This window comes from Salvelinus namaycush, chromosome 33 (assembly GCF_016432855.1).
Source record: "Salvelinus namaycush isolate Seneca chromosome 33, SaNama_1.0, whole genome shotgun sequence".
Taxonomy (NCBI): domain Eukaryota; kingdom Metazoa; phylum Chordata; class Actinopteri; order Salmoniformes; family Salmonidae; genus Salvelinus; species Salvelinus namaycush.
In genome coordinates, this window is record NC_052339.1 from 22958782 (window position 1) to 22984764 (window position 25983).

At 42.2% G+C, this 25983-nt stretch overlaps 1 protein-coding gene across 3 annotated transcripts; it reads left to right on the forward strand.

Annotated features, from left to right (window-relative positions):
* Window positions 1-2540: 2540 nt before the first annotated feature.
* LOC120027581 (serine/threonine-protein kinase Sgk3-like) lies at window positions 2541-24198 on the forward strand. 3 transcript variants are annotated; one of them, XM_038972557.1, is made up of 17 exons: window positions 2542-2729; window positions 8305-8579; window positions 12091-12174; window positions 12695-12767; window positions 13079-13154; window positions 13482-13551; window positions 13898-13974; window positions 14165-14222; window positions 14912-14995; window positions 15110-15241; window positions 18066-18178; window positions 18894-18930; window positions 19574-19660; window positions 22966-23061; window positions 23178-23333; window positions 23569-23658; window positions 23773-24198. In XM_038972557.1, exons 2-17 carry the CDS (start codon window positions 8454-8456, stop codon window positions 23938-23940), a joined length of 1527 nt encoding a protein of 508 aa, XP_038828485.1. In that variant the 5' UTR covers window positions 2542-2729; window positions 8305-8453; the 3' UTR covers window positions 23941-24198. The 3 variants fall into 3 exon arrangements, with proteins under 3 accessions (XP_038828487.1, XP_038828485.1, XP_038828486.1); XM_038972558.1 differs by having other exon boundaries at window positions 2543-2729; window positions 13925-13974; XM_038972559.1 differs by lacking the exon at window positions 19574-19660 and having other exon boundaries at window positions 2541-2729.
* Window positions 24199-25983: the final 1785 nt, after the last annotated feature.

Consider the following 25983-nt stretch of genomic DNA (forward strand, 5'->3'; position numbering starts at 1 on the left):
GGCGTTCTGCTGCCCCCTTGTGTACAAATACTTTGTGACGTTACATAATCTGAGTACAGTAAACCTACATGAACAATGCATTCGGAAAGTATTCAGGCCCCTTCACCTTTTGCACGTTTTGTTACGTTAGTCTTATACTAAAATGTATTTTTTTCCCTTCATCAATCTCAATACTCCATAAAGACAAAGCGAAAACAGGTTTTGAAACTTTTTCACATTTATAAAAAATAAAAAACATAAATAGCTTATTTACATAAAGTATTCAGACATTTTGCTATGATACTCGAAATTGAGCTCAGGTGCATCCTGTTTCCATTGATCATCCTTGAGATGTTTCTACAACTTCATTGGAGTCCAACTGTGGTAAATTCAATTGATTGGACATGATTTGGAAAGGCACACACCTGTGTATATAAGGTCCCACAGTTGACAGTGCATATCAGAGCAAAAACCAAGCCATGAGGTTGAAGGAATTGTCCATAGAGCTCAGAGACCGGATTGTGTCGAGGCACAGATCTGGGGAAGGGTACCAAAACATTTCTGAAGCATTGAAGGTCCCCAAGAATACAGTGGCCTCCATCATTCTTAAATCGAAGAACTTTGGAACCACCAAGACACTTCCTAGAGCTGGCCACCCGGCCAAACTGAGCAATCGGGGGAGAAGGGCCTTGGTCAAGGAGGTGACTAAGAACCCGATTTTCACTCTGACAGAGCTCCAGAGCTCCTCTGTGGAGATGGGAGAACCTTCCAGAGAGACAACCATCTCTGCAGCACTCCACCAATCAGGCCTTTATGGTAGAGTGGCCAGACGGAAGCCACTCCTCAGTAAAAGGCACATGACAGCCCGCTTGGAGTTTGCCAAAAGGCACCTAAAGGACTCTCAGACCATGAGAAACAAGATTCTCTGGTCTGATGAAACCTAGATTGAACTCTTTGGCCTGAATGCCAAGCGTCATGTCTGGAGGAAAGCAGGCACCACTCATCACCTGGCCAATACCATCCCTACGGTGGAGAGTGATGTGGGGATGTTTTTCAGCAGCAGGGACTGGGAGACTAGTCAGGCTCGAAAGATGAACGGAGCAAAGTACAAAGATCCTTGATGAAAACCTGCTCCAGAGCACTCAGGACCTCAGACTGGGGAAAAGATTCACCTTCCAACAGGATAACGACCCTAAGCACACAGCCAAGACAACGCAGGAGTGGCTTCGGTACAAGTCTCTGAATGTCCATGAGTGGCCCAGCCAGAGCCTGGACTTGAACCCGAATCGAACATCTCTGGAGAGACCTGAAAATAGCTGTGCAGTGACGCTCCCCATCCAACCTGACAGAGCTTGAGAGGATCTGCAGAGAAGAATGGGAGAAACTTTACAAATACAGGTGTGCCAAGCTTGTAGCGTCATACCCAAGAAGACTCGAGGCTGTAATAGCTGCCAAAGGTGCTTCAACAAAGTACTGAGTAAAGGGTCTGAATACTTATGTGAATGTGATATTTCAGTGTTTAATTTTTAATAAATTAGCAAAAATGTCTAAACCTGTTTTTGCTTTGCCATTATGGGGTATTGTGTGTAGATTGATGAGTGGAGAATTTTTTTAAACCCATTTTAGAATAAGCCTGTAAAATAACAAAATGTGTAAGAAGTGGTCTGAATACTTTCCGAAGTCACTTCAGTTTTAAAGTGGATATATCAATTTCTTCAGCCCTGTGTTTAACTAGCTAATTTATTACAATACACATGCCTACTTTGGGTGAGCTTTATCTCAATAGATATCCAACCATAGGCTTAAATAGAAAGGCCACTATTATAGCCATGGGAAGAGCCAGTCAGTATGACTGTAGTTACATGGAAAGAGGTGCGCTATGTTTCATCATGAACATTCATAAAGTGATAAGAAGGTTAGTTTTATCCACTGGTACCGGTAGAGGACATATCTGACTGAGTCAATATTTCCTGAAGAGGGAGGCAGGGCCATGTATAGTTCCTTGGCAGACGTCCACTTTCCTGGAGCACTTTAATGCTGACCTCAAGGTACCACTGCAGCTTGCAGGACTGCTCTCTTCCTGTCACCAAGCCTCCTGTCAGGGAGAGGGCAACCTTCACGGTTATGATAGAAGTACCGCCAAACATGTAGAGACAATTTCAAGAATGGAAGGGACACCTGCTAGATAGGACTTGGACATCCATGTGTTCTAACTATCAAAGAATAGAATTACAGATTATAAATAACATAACAGACTAGACCATAATATATTTATAATACAATACAATTGAGTAGAATAGAATAGAACAAAAGTCACAAGAAATTACCAAACAGGCAGACAGACCTTTAATAGCCATTAAAGATGACGCTCTACATACATGCAGTGGGCTGTTGATCTTGTGTCAACGACACACTCATTTCACATGGAACAACCTGGTTTAGGTTGTGGCCTTGCCCACGTTCCACCGCCAGGGGGGGAGGGTACTGTTTGCTAATGTTTCCACCTAAATGTTTTCATCCCTCTTGAAGTGTGGTCCCGTGACTCATTTCATTTGAATTTGCAGCACAAACGTCTAGATGTTTCCTGTTTCGAGCTACCCCTCCACTGAAGCTCGGAGTGGATGGTAGGAAGTACACGCTTTACCTTTGAGTTCGTTTCCCATAGTCGAGTCAAACTCACCGGATTTTGTCGTCTTTTACTGACACATTCATTTGCCTTCAGCGCGACACGTCATTGGAGTTAGTTGGAGGTATGTTTACACGTATACTTTTCTGAAATGTTGTCGTACAAGATGTCTTTGCAATTCACCGCATATCATTGCCTCAATATCGTTGTGCCATCCTACAGACCTGGAACTGTTAAATGGTGTCATTACGTAACTTTTTATTAAGTTAGAAATGTCTGTTCGGTAACTGAAAGTTAAAGCAACTTACAGGACCCGGTTTCCCAAAGCATCGTAAGGCTAAGTTCTTGAGATGTTTTTGGGAAACCGAGCCCAGCGCTCTCTCTTTACCTAACGTTTTTCAACTAACAAACACTTTTTTTTAAAGTCCTGGGTGTATTCATTACACACACATGTGATCTTAACTTACGTTCCTAGTTAATTTAAAGGTTCAATAAAAAATTACGCCGATTCTGTTGCAAGAAGTTTTTTAAACGAAAGTAAACGGAACGAAACGGAGAGGGATCGACCAAAACTGCAACTGTTTGGACTTATAATTATACCCCCATTCTTTCCTGTCTGTCTGTTCATGGAACACCCAGTTGTCTTCAATGTGAAAACATCTGTGTGTAACGTTACTTTTCCACTTGTAATGTCAGTGCAGTGTTCCCTGTTGAGATTGAGACTTCACTCTTGTTATGATGGGACTGTATGTAGGCTAAAATGTAACAACTAGTAAGTTTAAGTGTCATTGTATTCAACATTCTGGCCTGTAAGGAACGTTTACACGATTTTGCAGGCATTCGTTTCAGGCTGTACCAATGACTTGTGTATTACAGCCTGATTAATCAGAGTTTTGCCTAACCAGCAGTCCAGTCCAGAGGCCTCAGTCCTCCACCATTAACAAACACAACACTGGCTGGCTGGTCACAGCCGGCAGATGAACAGACTACCATAATACACAGAGACAAACTCACATTATGTCTCATAAAGCTCTACTTCTCAGGATTGGGAATTATGGCTATAAACGGCACCACTGAGAACTAACGGACCAGAACTTGATGAGTAAAACTATTTGAACACTGGAGCATTTTAAATCTGCAAATAGGCCAAAAAGTTGAATGATGAATATCTCTGAAAATCTATAACTGACATTGGTGTGTTGAGACTGGCGGATCTACCACACAGCAGTCATTTTAGGGTGTGTTTCCTACTTGAGCCCCCCCCCCCCCCATTCAATGTAATGTTGTAGCTTACTGTTATGGTTGGTTGTTTTCAGATGGACCAGGCAAACAGGAAATACAATACCAGTTTAAATGTAATTGTATTCAACAGTCTGGCTTTTAGGGAACATTTACATGATTTTGCAGGCCTTCGTCTCAGACTGTATATACCGATGAATTGTGTATTACAGCCTGATTAATCAGACTAGTTAGGCACAAGCTAGGCTAGTCTCACACCTCCCTTTTTTAGAGAGAAACCTTTCATTATCAATTCCTCCCCGGGAGGATGTTTGTCTATTGTAGATTAGTGTCTCGTTGCTAATTTATAGCCCACAGGCTAACGGTAGTCGGCCCTTTAGAAATAATCCATACTGTTGCATAACAAATAGCCTAGATCTCTCACCAATTAAACAACACGTAGGTCTGTCTGTAAAAAATACTATTGATAAAGCTCCTATTGTGCCATGGCCATCCTTTCATACCAGCAGAGAAGAGGACACCCCAGTTTAGGTAGGCTATGTCCCCCAATGTCTACACAGACTGGGTTCATGCCACGCTTGGTTGCTCTTTCACTTCTGTTTATCAAGAGTTTCCTGACCTCTAGGTCTAACCGCTGACAAGACACGGTGTGCTGCTGAGACTCCTACAAATGATGCCGTTCAGATTATTCAACATCCTCAGAGGATGTCCAGAAGGCAAGGATGCGTGTGTCTGAACAAACCAGGAAGAGGAGGGCTATTTCTGATAGCAACATATTTGAGCTTGTCAACACAAGTTAATTCAAGCCCAGTGTTGTAACTAAGCGTACAACATCTGGCAATCATCAGTGAATGTGTTTTTGTTGTAGGATGTGAGGATTCATTTTCTTTTTTATGTATTTATTTAGTGACCTAAATCCCCTGAACACAAACTTGGGGTGAAGTCTGATTTCCCCCTATGTGATTGTTCATGTGTATCATTGTAATATGGGTTTGAGGTTGCGGATTCATCAAGAATTTATTTTCTGCATTCCAAATGAAGGAGTATGCTATAGATTAGACTGCGGGTAGTTTATTTATCTTTTGAACAAAAGTATTTCTGGAATGTTAAAAAGCGGATTCTGCTTGGTGACCCGCAGTCATTTTGCCAGGCTTGCATAGATGTGAATTTGAATTGAGTTTGGAACTGGCGATTCCTGCACTTATGCATTTTAACAGGCTTTCTCCCTTTATGTCGTTACTACTACGTGAGTTGAATTAGATCTCTCGACTCGGGACATTCAGTACAGCACAGTTAAACTACCTCTACCAGCATGTTATAGCCTACACCGAGCACACAATGCCAGGGTCTGAAAGAAATGACTTAACATGCTAGCTGACCTCACTCGGAAACAAAGGCACAGTCACAGCGTCGTGCCACCAAACAAAGAGCTTTGTTTCTAACAAGATAACAGACATGACATAATCAGCATGTAAACGTTAACAAATCTGAACATGAAGAAAATACATTTGATTGAGGTTGCATTTGTAATTTCTCCATATCGTTTCAAGGCATCATTTAAGCTATGATTGAGACCTGATGAAATTCTGCTTTCTCAATAACGTCTTCAAGATTACTTCCATATAGGCTACTACGACCTTTGTAGAGAGTGGTCTCTATAATGGCCCTCTTCCTATCTTGGTGGTCCCACTGGGCAGCTTCCTAAAGGTCTGTAACTAGCCTGTGTGCCTCAACCTTCCGCTGACTCTTTGAAGTTTATCTATAAATACCTCCAGTCCTCCACACTCTTGACAGGAGCCAGGGAGAATGTCACAGACCCAGCGTGTGTGTGTGTGGGCAGCGAGAGGGACGGTGGGAGGGTGTGTGTGGGGCGGGAGGGTGGGTGGGGTGACTGGGAGGGTGGGCGAGAGGAAGGGTGGGTGTGGGGCAGGAGAGTGGGGATGGAGGGTGGGTGGGTGTATGTGTGTGTAGGGGGAGTGGGGCGAGAGGGTGTGGGGAGAGGGTGGGAGGGAGTGGGGGGGGGGGCAAGCGGGGAAAAGGAGGTCATGCAGCTCTGGGTCTGCCTATTGGGAGAGAGAGGGTGGGGTAGGAAGGGATTGTAGGCATGTGGGGAAGAGAAGGTGAGGTGGATAGTAGAGGTCGACCGATTAGGATTTTTCAACACCGAGACCGATTATTGGAGGACCAAAAAAAGCCGATACGAATTAATCGGCTGTTTTTTTTTCTCTCGTGTTTTTTCTTTAAAAAAATAAATATTTTAATTTATTTGTAATAATGACAATTACAACAATACTGAATGAACACTTATTTTAATATAATACATCAATAAAATCAATTTAGCCTCAAATAAATAATGAAACATGGTCAATGTGGTTTAAATAATGCAAAAACAAAGTGTTGGAGAAGAAAGTAAAAGTGCAATATGTGCCATGTAAAAAGCTAACGTTTAAGTTCCTTGCTCAGAACATGAGAACATATGAAAGCTGGTGGTTCCTTTTAACATGACTCTTAAATATTCCCAGGTAAGAAGTTTTAGGTTGTAGTTATTATAGGACTATTTCTCTCTCTACCATTTGAATTTCATATACCTTTGACTATTGGATGTTCTTATAGGCACTTTAGTATTGCCAGTGTAACAGTATAGCTTCCGTCCCTCTCCTCGCTCCTAACTGGGCTCGAACCAGGAACACATCGACAACAGCCACCCTCGAAGCAGCGTTACCCATGCAGAGCAAGGGGAACAACTACTCCAAGTCTCAGAGCGAGTGACGTTTGAAACACTATTAGCGTGCACCCCGCTAACTAGCTAGCCATTTCACATCGGTTACACCAGCCTAATCTCGGGAGTTGATAGGCTTGAAGTCATAAACAGCGCAATGCTTGAAGCCTTGCAAAGAGCTGCTGGCAAAACGCACAAAATTGCTGTTTGAATGAATGTTTACGAGCTGCTGGTGCCTACCATCGCTCAGTCAGACTGCTCTATCAAATCATAGACTTAATTATAACATAATAACACACAGAAATACGAGCCTTAGGTCATTAATATGGTCGAATCCGGAAACTATCATCTCGAAAACAAAACGTTTATTATTTCAGTGAAATACGGAACCGTTCTGTATTTTATCTAACGGGTGGCATCCATAAGTCTAAATATTCTTGTTACATTGCACAACCTTCAATGTTATGTCATAATTATGTAAAATTCTGGCAAATTAGTTCGCAACGAGCCAGGCAGCCCAAACTGTTGCATATACCCTAACTCTGTGTGCAATGAACGCAAGAGAAGTGACACAATTTCACCTGGTTAACATTGCCTGCTAACCTGGATTTCTTTTAGCTAAATATGCAGGTTTAAAATATATATACTTCTGTGTATTGATTTTAAGAAAGGCATTGATGTTTATGGTTAGGTACACGTTGGAGCAACGACAGTCCTTTTTCGCGAATGCGCACTGCATCGATTATATGCAACGCAGGACACGCTAGATAAACTAGTAATATCATCAACCATGTGTAGTTAACTAGTGATTATGATTGATTGTTTTTTATAAGATAAGTTTAATGCTAGCTAGCAACTTACCTTGGCTTCTTACTGCATTCGCGTAACAGGCAGGCTCCTCGTGGAGTGCAGTGAGAGGCAGGTGGTTAGAGCGTTGGACTAGTTAACCGTAAGGTTGCAAGATTGAATCCTCGAGCTGACAAGGTAAAAATCTGTCGTTCTGCCCCTGAACAAGGCAGTTAACCCACTGTTCCTAGGCTGTCATTGAAAATAAGAATGTGTTCTTAACTGACTTGCCTAGTTAATTAAAGGTGGAAAAAAACAAAATATTTTTGGCCAAATCGGTGTCCAAAAATACAGATTTCCGATTGTTATGAAAACTTGAAATCGGCCCTAATTAATTGGCTATTCCGATGAATCGGTCGACCTCTAGTGGATAGTAGTGAAAATGTAGAGGTGAGGTGGCGGATAATAGTGATGGAAAGAATTGAACAGGTCATAGTGGCCGTATAAGCCAATTAGAAATAATTGGACAGGTCAGAGTGGCCGTATAGCCCAAGTAACAAGTGAGAGACTAAAGGGGAGTGTAGCAGGGGGAGGCCTGGCAGGGTAGCCTAATGTCTGTCTGCCCAGGATGAGATGAGCCTGCTGTTGATGTTGCTGCTCACTGACCCCAGTGTGGTTTCTCCTCTGCCACGCTACCAGCTAGAACCAGCAACTCCCTCCACAACTGCTGAGGATCCATTTGACAGTGCTCTGTAATCAGCTCCACACAGGATCAATGTGTGGGGGCTAAGCTTGGGGTTTATTGAGGTGGTTGAAACGTTAAGAGGGTTTTAAGGTAGAAATGTAACATGATAGAGCAGGTATGCTCATTCTCTTATATGACATTTAGAGCAGTATCCTTTCTCTAGAGTACATTTCTATCTATAATCTAATCACTCTCATCTCTTGTACACAGCAGTGAACCAGGATGGGGATGGTCCAGTCGTCAATGTGAGCTCTGTCCAGGACCGGACGCTGTGTAGGAGTGCCGAGGGGCTTGACCTCTGATCTAAGCTGTGACCTGTTGACCCTTAAACCTCTGAACTCTGACCGCTCCAGCTCAGGATGGAGGAGCAGTCCAGCTACCCCAATGTCAGCATTCCCTGCTACCCCAATGTCAGCATTCCCTGCTACCCCAATGTCAGCATTCCCTGCTACAACGAGCAGAGGGACAAGAAGAAGCGCTACACTGTAAGTAATGAGTTTAGTACACTCCCAGTCGGAATTAGATAAAACGTTGCGGCCCCGCCCGCCTTGGGGGGAAAATAACCCAGCAGCAAAAACTTGAACTTTTCAAACACATTTTTTTTGTCTCCTTGTTTTAGTCAATTACAAAACTTAATTTAAGAAAAGTACAAAATGTCTAAAGATTACTTTTCAACATTGCCTCCTCCCGAGCTTTCTCATTACTTAGAAAAATGTAAGAGAGGGACCTACCAAATGCCCCTTTTCATGATGGCGCTAGCAGTCATGTGAGTGCTAGCTAGCTACCAACCGGAACATTAAGCTAGCTAGATCACAGCTTAGGTCAGAGGTCAAGCCCCTCAGATGAAGCAGATGCTAAACTACAGGACTGTTTTGCTAGCACAGACTGGAATATGTTCTGGGATTTTTCCGATGGCATTGAGGAGTACACCACATCAGTCACTGGCTTTATCAATAAGTGCATCGAGGACCTCGTCCCCACAGTGACTGTACATGCATACCCCAACCAGAAGCCATGGATTACAGGCAACATTCGCACTGAGCTAAAGGGTAGAGCTTCCGCTTTTAAGGAGCGGGACTCTAACCCGGAAGCTTACAAGAAATCCCACTATGCCCTCCGACGAACCATCAAGCAGGAAAAGCATCAATACAGGACTAAGATCGAATCGTACTACACCGGCTCCGAAGCTCGTTGGATGTGGCAGGGCTTGCAAACTATTACAGACTACAAAGGGAAGCATAGCCGAGAGCTGCCCAGTGACACGAGCCTACCAGACAAGCTAAATTACTTCTATCCTCGCTTCGGGGCAATTAACACTGAAACATGCATGAGAGCATCAGCTGTTCCAGACGACTGTGTGATCACGTTCTCCGCAGCCGATGTGAGTAAGACCTTTAAACAGGTCAACATTCACAAGGCCGCTGGGTGAGACGGATTACCAGGATGTGTACTCCGAGCATGCGCTGACCAACTGAAAATGTCAGTGAAGACACTTGCCAACCTCTCCTTGTCTGAGTCTCTAATACCAACATGTTTCAAGCAGACCACCATAGTCCCTGTGCCCAAGAACACTAAGGTAACCTGCCTAAATGACTACCGACCCGTAGCACTCACTTCTGTAGCCATGAAATGCTTTGAAAGGCTGGTCATGGATCACATCAACACCATTATCCCAGAAACCCTAGACCCACTCTAATTTGGATACCGCACCAACAGATCCACAGATGATGCAATATCTATTGCACTCCACACTGCCCTTTCCCACCTGGACAAAAGGAACACCTATGTGAGAATGCTATTAATTGACTACAGCTCAGCGTTGAACACCATAGTGCCCTCAAAGCTCATCACTAAGCTAAGGACCGTGGGACTAAACACCTCCCTCTGCACCTGGATCCTGGACTTCCTGACGTGCCGCCCCCAGGTAGTAAGGGTAGGTATTAACACATCCGCCACGCTAATCCTCAACACAGGGGCCCCTCGGGTGCATGCTCAGTCCCCTCCTGTACTCCCTGTTCCCCCATGACTGCACGGCCAAGCACAACTCCAACACCATCAAGTTTTCTGATGACACAACAGTGGTAGGCCTCATCACCGACAACGATGAGACAGCCTATAGGGAGGAGGTCAAGAGACCTGACTGTGTGGTGCCAGGATAACAACCTCTCCCTCAATGTGATCAAGACAAAGGAGATGATTGGACTACAGGAAAAGAAGGACCGAGCACGCCCCCATTCTCATCGATGGGGCTGTAGTGGAGCAGGTTGAGAGCTTCAAGTTCCTTGGCATCCACATCACCAACAAACTAACATGGTCCAAGCACACCAAGACAGTTGTGTTGAGGGCACAGCAAAACCTATTCCCCCTCAGGAGACTGAAAAGATTTGGCATGGGTCCTCAGATCCTCAAAAGGTTCTACAGCTGCACCATCGAGAGCATCCTAACAGGTATGGCAACTGCTCGGTACAAGGCACTGCAGAGGGTAGTGCGTACAGCCCAGTACATCACCGGGGCCAAGCTTCCTGCCATCCAGGACCTCTATACCAGGCGGTGTCAGAGGAAGTTCCTAAAAATTGTCAGACTCCAGCCACCCTAGTCATAGGCTGTTCTCTCTGCTACCGCACGGCAAGTGGTACCGGTGTGCCAAGTCTAGGTCAGAGGCTTCTAAACAGCTTCTACCCCCAAGCCATAAGACTCATGAACAGCTAATCAAATGGCTACCCAGACTATTTGCACCCCCCCCCGCTGCTGCTACTCTCTTATCTATGCATAGCCACTTTAATAACTCTACCTGCATGTACATAATTACCTCGACACCAGTGCCCCGCACATTAACTAACCATTTAATTTATTTTCTTAACTGCATTGTTGGTTATGAGCTTGTAAGTAAGCATTTCACTGTAAACCTGTTGTATTCGGCGCATGTGACAAATACAATTTGATTTGATCAACACTAACAGACTATACAGCTACAATAGTGAGTGGAGTTACAAATGGACTATACTAAACAAGTGAAATGTCTATGGAAAACATAGCTATGTGTAGCCTACTTGGACACTGTGTCCCCACAATTTGCCACTCTCCCACACCGAATATCCTGAAGCCACAGGGCTCTTCTCGCAGGCTTCATTTCCCTACATGGGAGCTTTGTGAACCTTAGGTCGGGATTTCTGACCTGGTTACATGGCAATTTTTCTGCATTTGTTTTGGTATTTCTGTATAACAAAAAATCAATGGAGAAGTTAGCTCTTTTACAATGGGGAAGAATGTTTGTGGGCGTGGTTGAGGGGTATTCCTTCTTATGACGTGAATATCGACTCTGAGTATTAAGCCTGTCGAATGCTTCCCAGTCTAAACAGTTTGCATATATTCTGACAAAATGCTGCGATATTTTTGTTTGTGGTGGTGTTGAGGCAATTTGAAGTTCGGTAGCCGAAGTCTACGCCCCTTCGTTGGTCCACAGTACTACTCATAGTAGGAGTGGAAACTATGGACGGGATTCTTTAATGAAGTTTGTTGTGATTCAATGTGAGTCGACTATACACATTTTAACTTGAGGAATACTGCACCAAACATCTTAGTTAGATGTAAAATTGTGCGACCTAAGACCTCTTCTGCAAAAACGTCAAAATGATTTAAAGATATCTTGATTTATCTTAGATTAATTCTGACTATTTTGAGGAACTGTACACTGGCTATGTTGTTGCTACGGTGTTTCAAGAGGTACAAACAGTAATATTGCTGCTTTTTTCTCTCGTTTTTCAACCGAAGGTCCTTTTAAGGGAGTATGCGAGGTACAAACTTTTGCTTCGCCTAGCCGAGTTCTGCTAGGAGCAAGACAAACCTAGTATGGGGACGCTTTTGTAGTGTTGTGGCAACAGCTGTTCAACAGGCTGTATGGCAGACTGCATTATTACAGTATCTATAGAAAGTAGGGCATCATGTCTTTTGTCTAGATTTATACTCAAATGTGTTTTCCCCCCCACATTTGTCCAGGTTTACAAAGTGATGGTCAATGTAGGAAGACATGAGTGGTTTGTCTTCAGGCGATACGCAGAGTTTGACAAGCTCTACAACACAGTAAGTGGAATTACTTTTTTTATTTCCTCTTTGGAGGACAAAAATATTTTTTACAGCTTTTCTGCTACATATACACTTAAGTGGAAGTGTTACTGTGTAAAAAATACATGTTGTAATAAGACTGCAGGCTTCCTTTCTTACTAAACCATTTCATCAGAGATCAGCCGACTAAACTGGGCCAGGCTCGGTTTTTATCAAAACAGAATCCCTTACCTTATCAGCTGTTTTAACTTTGAAGGTCTTATTTTTTTTTTTTTTTTTAGCTCTTTTTTTTTTTACTCAAGGAAGTGAAACCTGTGGAGTTGATGTTGTAAGACGTGTTAATGACATTTCACACACGTTATATTACTCACTGTATTTAGACTCTATTACTGTGGATTTGTGTAGAGTTGACATTTAGAAAATCAGGTAATTCAAATCTCATGGTTGGGGTAGAGATGGAGAGTAATTTTGGTCCCCATGACAAACCTATCCTTATCTTTGATATAATCTGATTTGTCTGTCTTTTTGTTTTGTGCAGTTGAGGAAACAATTTCCATCTTTGAACTTGAAAATCCCACCCAAGAGAATATTTGGGGACAACTTTGACCCAGGTGACATATTGATTAATCTGTCGTTCTCTGGTAAAAGTACAGTACACTACCTGTAACTGCACTCAATGTTTTTAGTAGATCAGAAATCAATACATGCCCCTCTGTTCTCCACTGTACTTCAGCCCAGTAATTTGTTTGATTTTAAATGTTTAACAAATTAGATCATGTACACATGACAAACTGGATTATGGATAATATGAAACTAAACCAGAACAACTAAGTGATTTTGTGTCTAGAACTTGTCTTTCATTTGTGAATACAGGGTCAATATTAAATATACTATTTATAACATTTTCCATTTCTTTTATTAGAGTTTATCAAGCAAAGAAGAACAGGTTTACATGAGTTCATTCAGAGACTGGTCTCACATCCTCAGCTCAGAAACCAGTAAGTATTCTACAACTGACTTTACGGTAAATGAATAAAAAAATGACCCGATTTATTACACTGTACTCGGATGGTTTGACAAATCAATCTGTATCCAAGGTCAGTTTAGCGTTTTCTCCCCTAATGGGTATGGTTAGGATCTGGGGATGATCAGCTGATCCTAGATCTGTGACGAAGGGAGGATCTAACCCTGTTTTATGGCAGTATCTCCTAACACAGTGATGTTTAACATGGAGTCTAAAAGCAGCGCTTTTCTAACAGCTGTGGCTTTGTGTGTGTCTGTCAGACCCCTAACATGTGACCTCTCTCTTGCCAACGATCTGACAGGCCTGATGTCAGAGCATTCCTGCAGATGGACAAATCTCAAAACTTCTCAGACCCATTAGAAGATGACAAGGTAGGCGATGACAGGACAGTATGATGTCTGAGGGAAGGAGATATGACTCTTTCAAAGATTGAGCGGTCATGTCTTTCAAATGAAGAAATGTTGACTAGCATCTCTGCTCTGATACAGCACGAATGAATACTTGAAGTATTCTATGTATTGGATATTGTATTTTCAACGTGTGATCATTGATTCCATTATACAACCGTAATAATGCAGCAGATTCATATATTGCATTATCAGCATTGTCATTCTGTACAGTGTGTGTGGTTCAAACCCCTTGAGACTTCTGGCAGAATAAAGTTTTAGATCCTATGGCCTCACTTTTTAACCTGCGTTAAACCTGTGTTTTTAACAGATAATCTGTTCCATCTCTGGTTTACAGAACGGCTCTACCTCCAGAAATATTAACCTGGGACCGTCTGGAAATCCACAGTAGGTTATAGTCTCACATTAAATTGAGGCCTGCAGATATTTCTGTTATACCTGTGAAAATGTGTGTGCTTTCTGGATGTCTTTTTCCTCCAAGTAACCTTTGCAGGCCTTGTCATAGCCATTCATTTGTTCTAAAAATATATTTCTAGATACTTTTGTTTGCCAACCTTTTTTGTTTTCCATATTTCAGTGCAAAGCCCACAGACTTTGACTTTCTCAAAGTCATTGGAAAGGGGAGCTTTGGAAAGGTATGTGATTATGTACAATACAGTACATTACGCAGGGTTGCAGAATTCCGGGAACTTTAAATAAATAGCCTGGTTTTCCAGAAATCCTGGTTGGATGATTCTGGCATTCCTGCTTATTCCCTCCTGATTCCGGAATTCTCCACACAGGATTTCAGGAAAACCAGGGATTTTATTGAAAGTTTTGCAACCCTAATATTACAGCTCTTATAATGTCTTGGTCACACTTGTCAAACTCATCCCACAGAGGGCCGTGTATCTGCGGGTTTTCGCTCCTCCCTTGGACTTGTTTGATGAATTAAGGTCACTAATTAGTAAAGAACTCTCCTCACCTGGTTTTCTAGGTCTTAATTGAAAGGAAAAAACAAAAACCTGCCGACTCTAGGCCCTCCGTGGAATGAGTTTGACACCCCTGGTCTTGGGGCTTGAAGTAGGTCACTCAAAAGAGAAAATCACAGCAAACCAAACAATGAATATTGACACAATCAGGTATTTAGTTTGGTCTTTCCAGTGTGGTAACGAAAAGTTTTACTACTTTGTCTATTATTAGATACACTTTCTGTTTGAGAAGTGATAGTCTCACAGTTCTGTATTTTTGCTGCCTCGTTGTTGGTACCGTAGTGTCCCTGCTGTGGTAACTGGGGGGGTTTAACAGCGAGTCCACCATGCTGTCTCTTCTCGCCCGCGTGAAGGTTCTCCTTGCTAAACGGAAACTGGACGGAAAGTATTACGCAATCAAGGTCCTGCAGAAAAGTGTAATCCTCAACAGGAGAGAGGTAATTTATTCCAGAGTATTATTGAATTGGAAATGTTTCTTATTCTGTTTCTCGATGTTGGGTACGTTATTTGTACATTCACCCCAATAATAAAATGTTTCCTGTTTCCAACAGCAAAAACACATCATGGCGGAGCGCAATGTGCTACTGAAGAACATGAAACACCCTTTCCTGGTTGGCTTGCATTATTCCTTCCAGACGACTGACAAGTTGTACTTCGTCTTGGATTTTGTCAACGGGGGAGAAGTGAGTAGTTTCACTCTTATGAATAATAGACACACACTGTTGAGTCACTGAGGTCAAAACACAGGAAACCTGCTAAAAAGCCCTGGGATATGAGCCCTGACCTGAGGGCAAAAACCCTTTATAAAGGTTGGGGCCGGTCCCACAGACCCAGATTAAATAGAATTTACATTGAAAGTTTATAGACAGTTCATACACTATCCAAACAGAATCTGTTGCGATCCACTCCCAACCCACCATTTGAGAAGCACTGGTTTAAGCTATACTCGTTTTAAGCTATACATTTAAACTCATACATTTCGAAGCTCAACGCCTCCTTTTCAATAAAAGGAACTGTGCAGTTGGTGAGAGCTGAATTTCCACATTTGAATAAATGCCTCCTGACCACTAGTGCAGTGTTGGCCAATGTAACTCTTATAAAAAAAATATTTATTTGCATTTTTATACATACCATTCTGGGACTGTCAAAAAGAGCCAAACCCCAGAGTGGTTCAGAATATGGAAGGTTTGTAATGTTTCTCTAACATTGGTATAATGGCCAGCCTGTAAAAATATTTTGACTGTATTGAAATACTACAGATATCTTTACAAAAAGCTACCGAGGTCTATGGATATTCCAGATCTGAAGGCTTGTAATGTTTCTCTAACATTGGTATAATGGCCAGCCTGTAAAAATATTTTGACTGTATTGAAATACTACAGATATCTTTACAAAAAGCTACCGAGGTCTATGGATATTCCAGATCTGAAGGCTATGTGCCTTAGCTAACGTCTCTGATTATCGTTGTCATCAGTATGTGCTTTAGCTGGGGGGACTATGCTAGAAATCTCCTCCTAAATCACAGAATCTGAGAACTGGCAGTGCAGGTAAGCTACACATGGTGTTTTTCCAGGGAGCTGAGGCTAATCTCGTAGCTCATGTCATGTTGATGCTAGTATTCAGGCACTCAGTTAATCCCCTCAACGTGCTGCTTGAGACAATTGTAATAGTGATGTGGAATTTGCAGACAGGGCAGGAACTTTGACCCACGGCCGTGTGTCATGACTCGGCTACAATTGTTAGCAACCTGGGCTAAATATTGTGGAAATACAGTGCCCTCCACTAATATTGCCACCCTTGGTAAATATTAGCAAAGTGTACTGTTAAAAATATATATTTATTGTTTATCCTCTTGGTCTTTCATTAAAAAAAAACTTTCATTAAAAGAAAAAAATACATTCTTATCATAAATATTTTTCTCAAATATGTGTGCCACAATTATTGGCACCTGTTCATTCAATACTTTGTGCAACCTCCTTTTGCCAAGATAACAGCTCTGAGTCTTCTCCTATAATGTGTAATGAGGTTGGAGAACACAATGCAAGGGATCTTTCCTCCATACAGAATCTCTTCAGATTCCGAGGTCCACGTTTTCTGTGGGGTTTAGGTCAGGGGACTGGGATGGCTATGGTAAAACCTTGATTCTGTGGTCTGAGAACAGTTTTTGTATTGATTTTGAGGTGTGCTTTGGATCATTGTCCTGCTGGAAGAGCCAACCACAGCCCAGTTTAATTTTCCTAGCAGAGGCAGTCAGGTTTTGATTTAATATCTGCTGGTACTTGATGGAGTCCATGTATCTTTTTTTAAATTATTATTATTATTTTTTTTAAAACCCCTTTTCTCCCCAATTTCGTGGTATCCAATTGTTAGCAGTTACTATCTTGTCTCATCGCTACAACTGCCGTACGGGCTCGGGAGAGACGAAGGTCAAAAGCCATGCGTCCTCCGAAACACAACCCAACCAAGCCGCACTGCTTCTTAACACAGCGCGCCTCCAACCCGGAAGCCAGCCGCAATGTGTCGGAGGAAACACCGTGCACCTGGCTACCTTGGTTAGCGCGCACTGCGCCCGGCCCGCCCCGCCACTGGAGTCGCCGTTGCGCGATGAGACAAGGATATCCCTACCGGCCAAACCCTCCCTAATCCTGACGACGCTGGGCGCGAACCCAGAGTCTCTGGTGGCACAGCTAGCGCTAGACCACTGCGCCACCCGGGAGGCCCTGATACCATGTATCCTAACAAGTTGTCCAGGACCTTTGGAAGAAAAACAGCCCCACAACATCAAAGATCCACCACCATACTTCACAGTGAGGATGAGGTGCTTTTCTGCATGGCTATCTTTCTGTCTACACCATGTTTGTTTGTTTCCAAAAAGCTCTATTTTGGTCTCATCTGACCATAGAACCCGGTCCCGTTGAAAGTTCCAGTAACGTTTGGCAAACTGTAGGCGCTTGAGTTTGTTGTTTGATGACAGCAAAGGCTTTTTTATGGCAACCCTCCCAAACAACTTTTGGTTATGTAGGTGGTAATTTCTAGGGGTGCCAATAATTGTGGCACACATGTTTCGGAGAAAAATATTTATTTCACATGTATTTTTTTCAATAATTTTACTTCAATTAAAGGTTTGATTTTTGAATATTTTGAATGAAAGACCAAGAGGATAATTGAATTTGTAATTATTTTTTTTGTTAACCTTTATTTAACTAGGCAAGTCAGTTAAGAACAAATTCTTATTTACAATGACGGCCTACCGGGGAACAGTGGGTTAACTGCCTTGTTCAGGGGCAGATTGACAGATTTTTACCTTGTCAGCTCGGAGATTCGATCCAGCAACATTTCGGTTACTGGCCCAACGCTCTAACCACAGCAAAGAAGAAAAAAAATCACAGCCCGTTTTGCTCATATTTACTAAAGGTGCCAAAATGAGTGGTGGGAACTGTGTCACGTCATGCTCCTATTAGTTCACCACGTCCTTTGGAACTGTCTCACTGTCCTCTATGATTCCAGCTCTTCTTCCATCTTCAAAAAGAACAGACCTTTCCGGAACCCAGAGCCAAGTTCTACATTGCAGAAATGGCAAGCGCACTGGGCTATCTGCATTCTCTTAATATAGTTTACAGGTACGTGGGTTGTTTGTGCGTATGTAACAATGTGTGTGGGCTTTGACTCAACAGGCTAACAGACCCAGGTTCAAATCCAGTTTGTGTTGCAAAGGCTATATTGGATAAATGAGTCACCAATGTAGACAGGCTGCCTGGTTGTCATTGCTCTGGTACACCAGCTGGCTGCTGGAGGTCTGTAGTAGAGAATTTTCCTATGCTGTAAAACACGGTTTTCCACTAACTATCCTGAATGAGCAGTGAATGCAACACACCCTTTTCAATTATTGGGAAAAGTCCCACTTCTAATGGCATCTTATGGGAAATTCCTGGAACTTTGAACATTTGGAAGTGTTCCTATTTAAAGCCGTCCACTGTAGTAATTTTCATTGTCAAACGTCACGGTTGCACGTGTATAATCATACATTAATTGACATGTGAGGGCAATTTTCCCTTAACAAGTACCTCAAGCCATCCACTCTGCCTGTGGTTTCAGTTTAGTGTAATGCTGGTTCTGTTAATCATGTACATTGTAATCAACTGGATGCAAATCACTAAGATTAAATAACCCCTCTTTTCATTATTTGATTGTTTTGATACCCTCTGTTGCTTTTCAATTGGCCACTTTCCCAGAAGTAGTAAGATAATAGCCATTGTAATCCATTAAGCACAATTCTATTATCCAATAATAGTGACTTTGGATAATGAATGTTCATGAGATGTATTTTTTTCACAGGGATTTGAAGCCAGAAAATATCCTTCTGGACTCTGAAGTAAGTGTGATGTCCTAACTCGGTTTGCAGTGCGTAAGTAGTCTGTTCTATGTGGAGTAGCTTAGGGCTGTGTTCATTACAACCTGCACTAGCAAAACTTATGCAGTCTGTTTACCAACAGCTGTTCACATACAAATGCATCTTGAAACTGGAAGCATCCTCCCATGGCTGTAGTCTACCTGGTATTTTTACATTACCCCAAATATTTCTGCAATTGAATTTAACCTCAGTTAAAAGTTGTACCTTTAGTAAAGCCCTTACTAAGTGTTTGCAGTGTTTACTACAAGTCAGTGGAACAAATTATGAGATGTGAATATGAATGTACCAAACAAACCAATCCAAGCATTTGTGGTGAAAACAAGCATCTGTGGTGAAGCCTAATCCTTCACCAGCTGACACATCTTGACACATCTGTCACGAACGGCAGTTTCACTTTCAGTTTGTTAAGTAGAAAATGCTTGTGATTTGATTATGTTTTACTCGTTCCTGATCGGCCTTATTGAGAAAGTGAGGAAATTTGTAAGTGGTCTACTCTGTCCAAAATTCCACAATGACAATAGATTATTTAGTACTGACTGAGGATAATGGGCCATCTGTGTGGCGAACAGTGTCTAAAATGTTCCCTGTCTCCCCTTCATTAAAGGGCCATATAGTTTTGACTGACTTCGGGTTGTGCAAGGAAGGCATTTCCCAAGCCGAGACGACAAGCACATTTTGTGGGACACCCGAGGTAACATTAAGCGTTTAGTACGGTTGATTAATGCCACGTGTCCTTTTTGCTGCCGTTTGGTTCACATGACATGTCACAATTTAGTGTCAATTCACTACTAATTATTAACAAAGGAAATTGTACATAATGAAAATTAAGAGGGAGGCATGAAAGGGGTTAATAATTTGCCATGCCTGTCTCCATTTTAAGTGCCATATACAGTACTATGTATAGAATGGGCATGAGTAATGTTTTCCAGGGCAGTGTATGTAATACGGCGTAATAAGAACCTTTTAATCTTTAGAATAGGGTTGCAAAGCTACCAGTAATTTACCAAAGTTACCGGACTGTACGGCAATCTATAGTAACTCGGGTAATATATACTTGAATAACTTTAAAAAATAATGTATTCATACACAGTGGAGAGAACAAGTATTTGATACACTGCCGATTTTGCAGGTTTTCCTACTTACAAAGCATGTAGAGGTCTGTAATTTTTATCATAGGTACACTTCAACTGTGAGAGACGGAATCTAAAACAAAAATCCAGAAAATCACATTGTATGATTTTTAAGTAATTAATTTACATTTTATTGCATGACATAAGTATTTGATCACCTACCAACCAGTAAGAATTCCGGCTCTCACAGACCTGTTAGTTTTTCTTTAAGAAGCCCTCCTGTTCTCCACTCATTACCTGTATTAACTGCACCTGTTTGAACTCGTTACCTGTATAAAAGACACCTGTCCACACACTCAATCAAACAGACTCCAACCTCTCCACAATGGCCAAGACCAGAGAGCTGTGTAAGGACATCAGGGATAAAATTGTAGACCTGCACAAGGCTGGGATGGGCTACAGGACAATAGGCAAGCAGCTTGGTGAGAAGGCAACAACTGTTGGCGCAATTATTAGAAAATGGAAGAAGTTCAAGATGACGGTCAATCACCCTCTGTCTGGGGCTCCATGCAAGATCTCACCTCGTGGGGCATCAATGATCATGAGGAAGGTGAGGGATCAGCCCAGAACTACATGGCAGGACCTGGTCAATGACCTGAAGAGAGCTGGGACCACAGTCTCAAAGAAAACCATTAGTAACACACTATGCCGTCATGGATTAAAATCCTGCAGCGCACGCAAGGTCCCCCTGCTCAAGCCAGCGCATGTCCAGGCCCGTCTGAAGTTTGCCAATGACCATCTGGATGATCCAGAGGAGGAATGGGAGAAGGTCATGTGGTCTGATGAGACAAAAATAGAGCTTTTTGGTCTAAACTCCACTCACCGTGTTTGGCGGAAGAAGAAGGATGAGTACAACCCCAAGAACACCATCCCAACCGTGAAGCATGGAGGTGGAAACATCATTCTTTGGGGATGCTTTTCTGCAAAGGGGACAGGACGACTGCACCGTATTGAGGGGAGGATGGATGGGGCCATGTATCGTGAGATCTTGGCCAACAACCTCCTTCCCTCAGTAAGAGCATTGCAGATGGGTCGTGGCTGGGTCTTCCAGCATGACAACGACCCGAAACACACAGCCAGGGCAACTAAGGAGTGGCTCCGTAAGAAGCATCTCAAGGTCCTGGAGTGGCCTAGCCAGTCTCCAGACCTGAACCCAATAGAAAATCTTTGGAGGGAGCTGAAAGTCCGTATTGCCCAGCGACAGCCCGAAACCTGAAGGATCCTGGAGAAGGTCTGTATGGAGGAGTGGGCCAAAATCCCTGCTGCGGTGTGTGCAAACCTGGTCAAGAACTACAGGAAACGTATGATCTCTGTAATTGCAAACAAAGGTTTCTGTACCAAATATTAAGTTCTGCTTTTCTGATGTATCAAATACTTATGTCATGCAATAAAATGCAAATGAATTACTTAAAAATCATTCAACGTGATTTTCTGGATTTTTGTTTTAGATTCCGTCTCGCAGTTGAAGTGTACCTATGATAAAAAATTACAGACCTCTACATGCTTTATAAGTAGGAAAACCTGCAAAATCAGCAGTGTATCCAATACTTTTTCTCCCCACTGTATATACTGTATTCATTTTCTATATCGGTGTCCATGAGTTTCTTGTAGATAAACTATATGGTTCCAGAGAAAACAGCCTAATTAATAATAAAAAAACATCCAATTAATGCATTATTTTCTATTCAATCTGCAAATCTTTAAACTATTGACTTTTTTCACAACTGACACCAGTTTTACGCCAAAACATTTACAACCGACATGTTAAATACATGTATAAATAAATATGAAGGATATTTCATTCAGAAACTCTCTGGTGAAATCCTTTTTTATGCACCTATTTAACATGTCAGTTGTAAATGTTTTGGTGTAAAACTGGTGGCAGTTGTGAAAAAAAAGTAATGAAAATGAATACAGTATATATGAATACATTTTTTGAAAGTTATTAAAGTATATATTACCTGGCCTCCTGAGTGGTGCAGTGGTCTAATGCACCGCATCACAGTGCTTGAGACGTCACTACAGACCCGGGTTCGATCCCAGACTGTGTCACAGCCGGCCGTGACCGGGAGACCCATGAGGCGGCGCACAATTGGCCCAGCGTCATCTGGGTTAGGGGAGGTCTGGGATGTCCTTGTTCCATCGCGCTCTAGTGACTCCTTGTGGCGGGCCGGGTGCAGTGCACGCTGACTTTGGTGGCCAGTTGCACGGTGTTTCCTCTGACACATTGGTGAGGCTGGCTTCCGGGTTAAGCGAGTAGTGTGTCAAGAAGCTGTGCGGCTTGGCAAGGTCGTGTTTCGGCTCTTGACCTTCGCCTCTCCCGAGTAGCAGCGATGGGACAAGACTTTAACTACCAAATTGGATATCACAACAATTCGGGGGTAAAAAGTACAAAAAATAAAGTACTATAGATTGAAATCCTTTACCAGCTGACTCATCTAGACACATCTCTCATGACACTGTCATTTTCAGTTTGTTAAGTAGAGAATGCTTGTGATTTGATTATGTTTTACTCGTTCCTGACCGGACTTATTGAGAAAGTGAGGAAATTTGTAAGTGGTCTACTCTGTCCAGAATTCCACAATGACGATAGATTATTTAGTACTGACTGAGGATAATGGTGCTGTCTGTGTGGCGAACAGTGTTCAAAATGTTAAACACTGGTATTCACTAAGTTGATGGTTTATATTTAAGATAATGTTTTATAGCTTTGTCATTCTGTTTTATTTGAAAATCCTTTTATTTGATTATTTTATATATCTTACATGTGATAAGGGCCCTTCCTTTGCAAGTCTAGACCACTGTTCTGGATTGAGACTGAAAAGGCCAGTCAATGCTAATGTGTGTAACTCTGTCCTCTCCCCAGTACCTAGCTCCAGAGGTCCTGAGGAAACAACCGTATGACAACACAGTGGACTGGTGGTGTCTGGGATCAGTGCTCTATGAAATGCTCTTTGGCCTGGTGAGTTACTGTTGTAGACAATGAAAACAGGAACAATATTTACTGTCACCCTTGACATGCTGCCTGATCACACGCTGCCCTTACACTAATACAGCTGTCTCCCCTCTGTTCCACAGCCTCCGTTCTACAGCAGAGACACCCATGAGATGTATGACAACATCCTCCACAAGCCCCTGATGATGCGTCCCGGAGCGTCCAACACGGCCTGGTCCCTCCTGCAGGCTCTACTGGAGAAGGACGGCACACACAGACTGGGCTCCAGAGATGACTTTGTGAGTAGCCAGCATCAGTCTCACAACTGTGACTAGTGTATTGCCATAGCTGATGGCATCTGACTCCCTCTGGTGGAGAAATATTGTCATGACAAAGAGTTGCTCAATAGCTGCAGTGTTCATTTCTCCTGGGCAGATGGATTGCATTACACCACTTTTATCAGTATGAAGTAAATAACATTTGCCTTGGTCATTCTAGAACCTAAACATAAATTATATTCTATATTTTTTTCAGAATGAGATCAAAGCTCACTACTTCTTCTCAGAGATCAACTGGGATGACCTGGAACAGAGGAAGGTTCCACCTCCATTCACTCCCAATGTGGTAAATGTTCTCAGGATTATATCTGATTCTGATCACACAGACACACACAGATATGTAAGACACCAGACCACAGGCATGAATGAACTGAATGTTTTTTTTCTCCCTATTTTGCAGAATTCTCCTCATGACATCACAAACTTTGATCCAGAATTCACAGGCGAGACTGTTACGAACTCTGTGTGTTATACTGAAGATTCCATAGTCAACGCCATCGTGATGGAGGCTGATGATGCCTTCCTAGGTTTCTCCTATGCACCACCATCAGATAACTCCTTTCTATGAAAGACTCGCTGTGAGGACCTGCCCCAGAGTTCTGTGAAATTGCCTTAACTCAGTGTTCTTCTATCATGGTCCTGTTGATCCACAAGGTATGCAGGCTTTTGTTCCAACCCAGTAGAGCTTGTCGATTAGTTGAATCATGTGTGTTAGTGCTGGGCTGGAAGGAAAGCCTGCACACCCTGCTGGTCTCCAGGATCAGGACTGAAGAACAGTGCCTCAACCTGTCCAGATTCTTTTGAATAAAAGGGAATTCATACTGTGGATGAACCCGTTTTGAGAAAAGATAAACCGAGCAGAAGTGGTGATCAGACAGCACTTATGAATATGATTTGGGCTGCAGTGTGTCAAGAAATCTTTATTTTTACCTAATTATATTTATATAACAGAATATGTTTTTAAGAAATGTAGGCCATCTTTCTTGACACGTATTGTTTGTTGGCTTATGTTGATCCACCTAAAGTGGTGTCAATGTTGGTCCTTTTGTTTGAAGAAAAGATAAACATTCACAGTGTCTTTTCAGGATGGGATGGGTAAAACTAATCCCCAAAATAAAATCCAAGTTTAGAACTAGAATCCTTCATTAAAACAATACCAAGGCATTGTGCCCTCCACTTCTCTCTACAAAGCTACGGGATGGTGCTGGAGAAATGTAACCGCTCTCAAATTCATAGACAGCTATGGATACAAGGACTGACCATCCATGATATCAAATGTATAGTTTTGAGGCTATACAGTGTTTTTTATATTTACATTGTTTACAAACTTATTTTGGGTTCTAACGGGTACAACAGGTGAACTAAGCTAAGAGTTATATTCTTCAATAATCAATGAGTATATTCACTGAGTGGACAAAACATTAGGAACATCTGTTCTTTCCATGACAAACTGACCAGGTGAATCAAGTTGAAAGCTATGATCTCTTATTGAGGTCACTTGTTAAATCCACTTCAATCAGTGTAGAGGAAGGGGAGGAGATGGGTTAAAGAAGGAATTTTAGGCCTTGAGACAGTTGAGACATGGATTGTGTGCCATTCAGAGGGTGAATTGACAAGACAAAATATTTAAGTGCCTTTGAACGGGGTATGGTAGTAGGTGCCAGGCGGACCGGTTTGAGTGTGTCAAGAACTACAACGCTACTGGGTTTTTCACGCTCAACTGTTTTCCGTGTGTATCAAGAATGGTCCACCACCCAAAGGACATCCAGACAACTTTACACAACTGTGGGGAGTGTTGGAGTCAACGTGGGCCAGCGTCCCTGTGGAACCCTTTTGACACCTTGTAGTGTCCATGCCCTGATGAATTGAGGCTGTTCTGAGGGGAAAAGGTGGTGCAAATCAGTATTAGGAAGGTGTTCTTAATGTTTTGTACACTCAGTGTATATCATTCATTTATAATTATGTAGCAACTAGGGATTCTAGCTTCAAAAGTGTAAGTGGGGAATAAAACAACTTCCTCAATCATTTCTGTTCCACTTTAAAAACAGACTGTGGCCTTAATGAAATGACAGTGAACATGTCATTATATTCTCTCAGAAGAACAGCTGAAAGGAATTGTGTTTTGTCTCTTCTCTCTTTAAAAGATGGCTTATCTTAGTTCTTTTTTTTTCTCAATGGGGGAATAGAGAGGTCACTGAATAGAGTCTTGTGTTGACAGAGGTTATTTCAGTTCATATTTTCATTTTGATATAGTTCATAGACCTTTTCTGTGATGGCTCCATCCATGACTTTACCTATCAAACAGATGCTGAGCCATCTGATTGCTTTCTAGCTATGTTGGTTGCTTGCCTGTCTGTATTATAGCTTACATCTCGTAATCTTGCTTTAATTGACACTCAGATATTACTCAGAAATCCTCAACCATTTTGGGTTTTCACACAATTTCTAAGTAGTGAGTGTGGTCAACAGTCGTCATTGTTCAATATAATGCTTTAGATGAGAAGTACTGTACACAATAAAATAAGAATGAAACTATGTTGTGTTTTAGGATGTACAGTGCATTCGGAAAGTATTCAGACGCCTTGACTTTTTCCACATTTTCTTACGTTAC

What these genes read in the sequence shown, in the direction of transcription:
- LOC120027581 (XM_038972557.1), top strand. Translation starts at nt 8,454, where the DNA reads ATGGAGGAGCAGTCCAGCTACCCCAATGTCAGCATTCCCTGCTACCCC. An exon ending in ATATCCTTCTGGACTCTGAA is followed by an intron (nt 18,931 to 19,573) that starts GTAAGTGTGATG and finishes CCTTCATTAAAG; the next exon opens with GGCCATATAGTTTTGACTGA. An exon ending in CTCCATTCACTCCCAATGTG is followed by an intron (nt 23,659 to 23,772) that starts GTAAATGTTCTC and finishes CCTATTTTGCAG; the next exon opens with AATTCTCCTCATGACATCAC.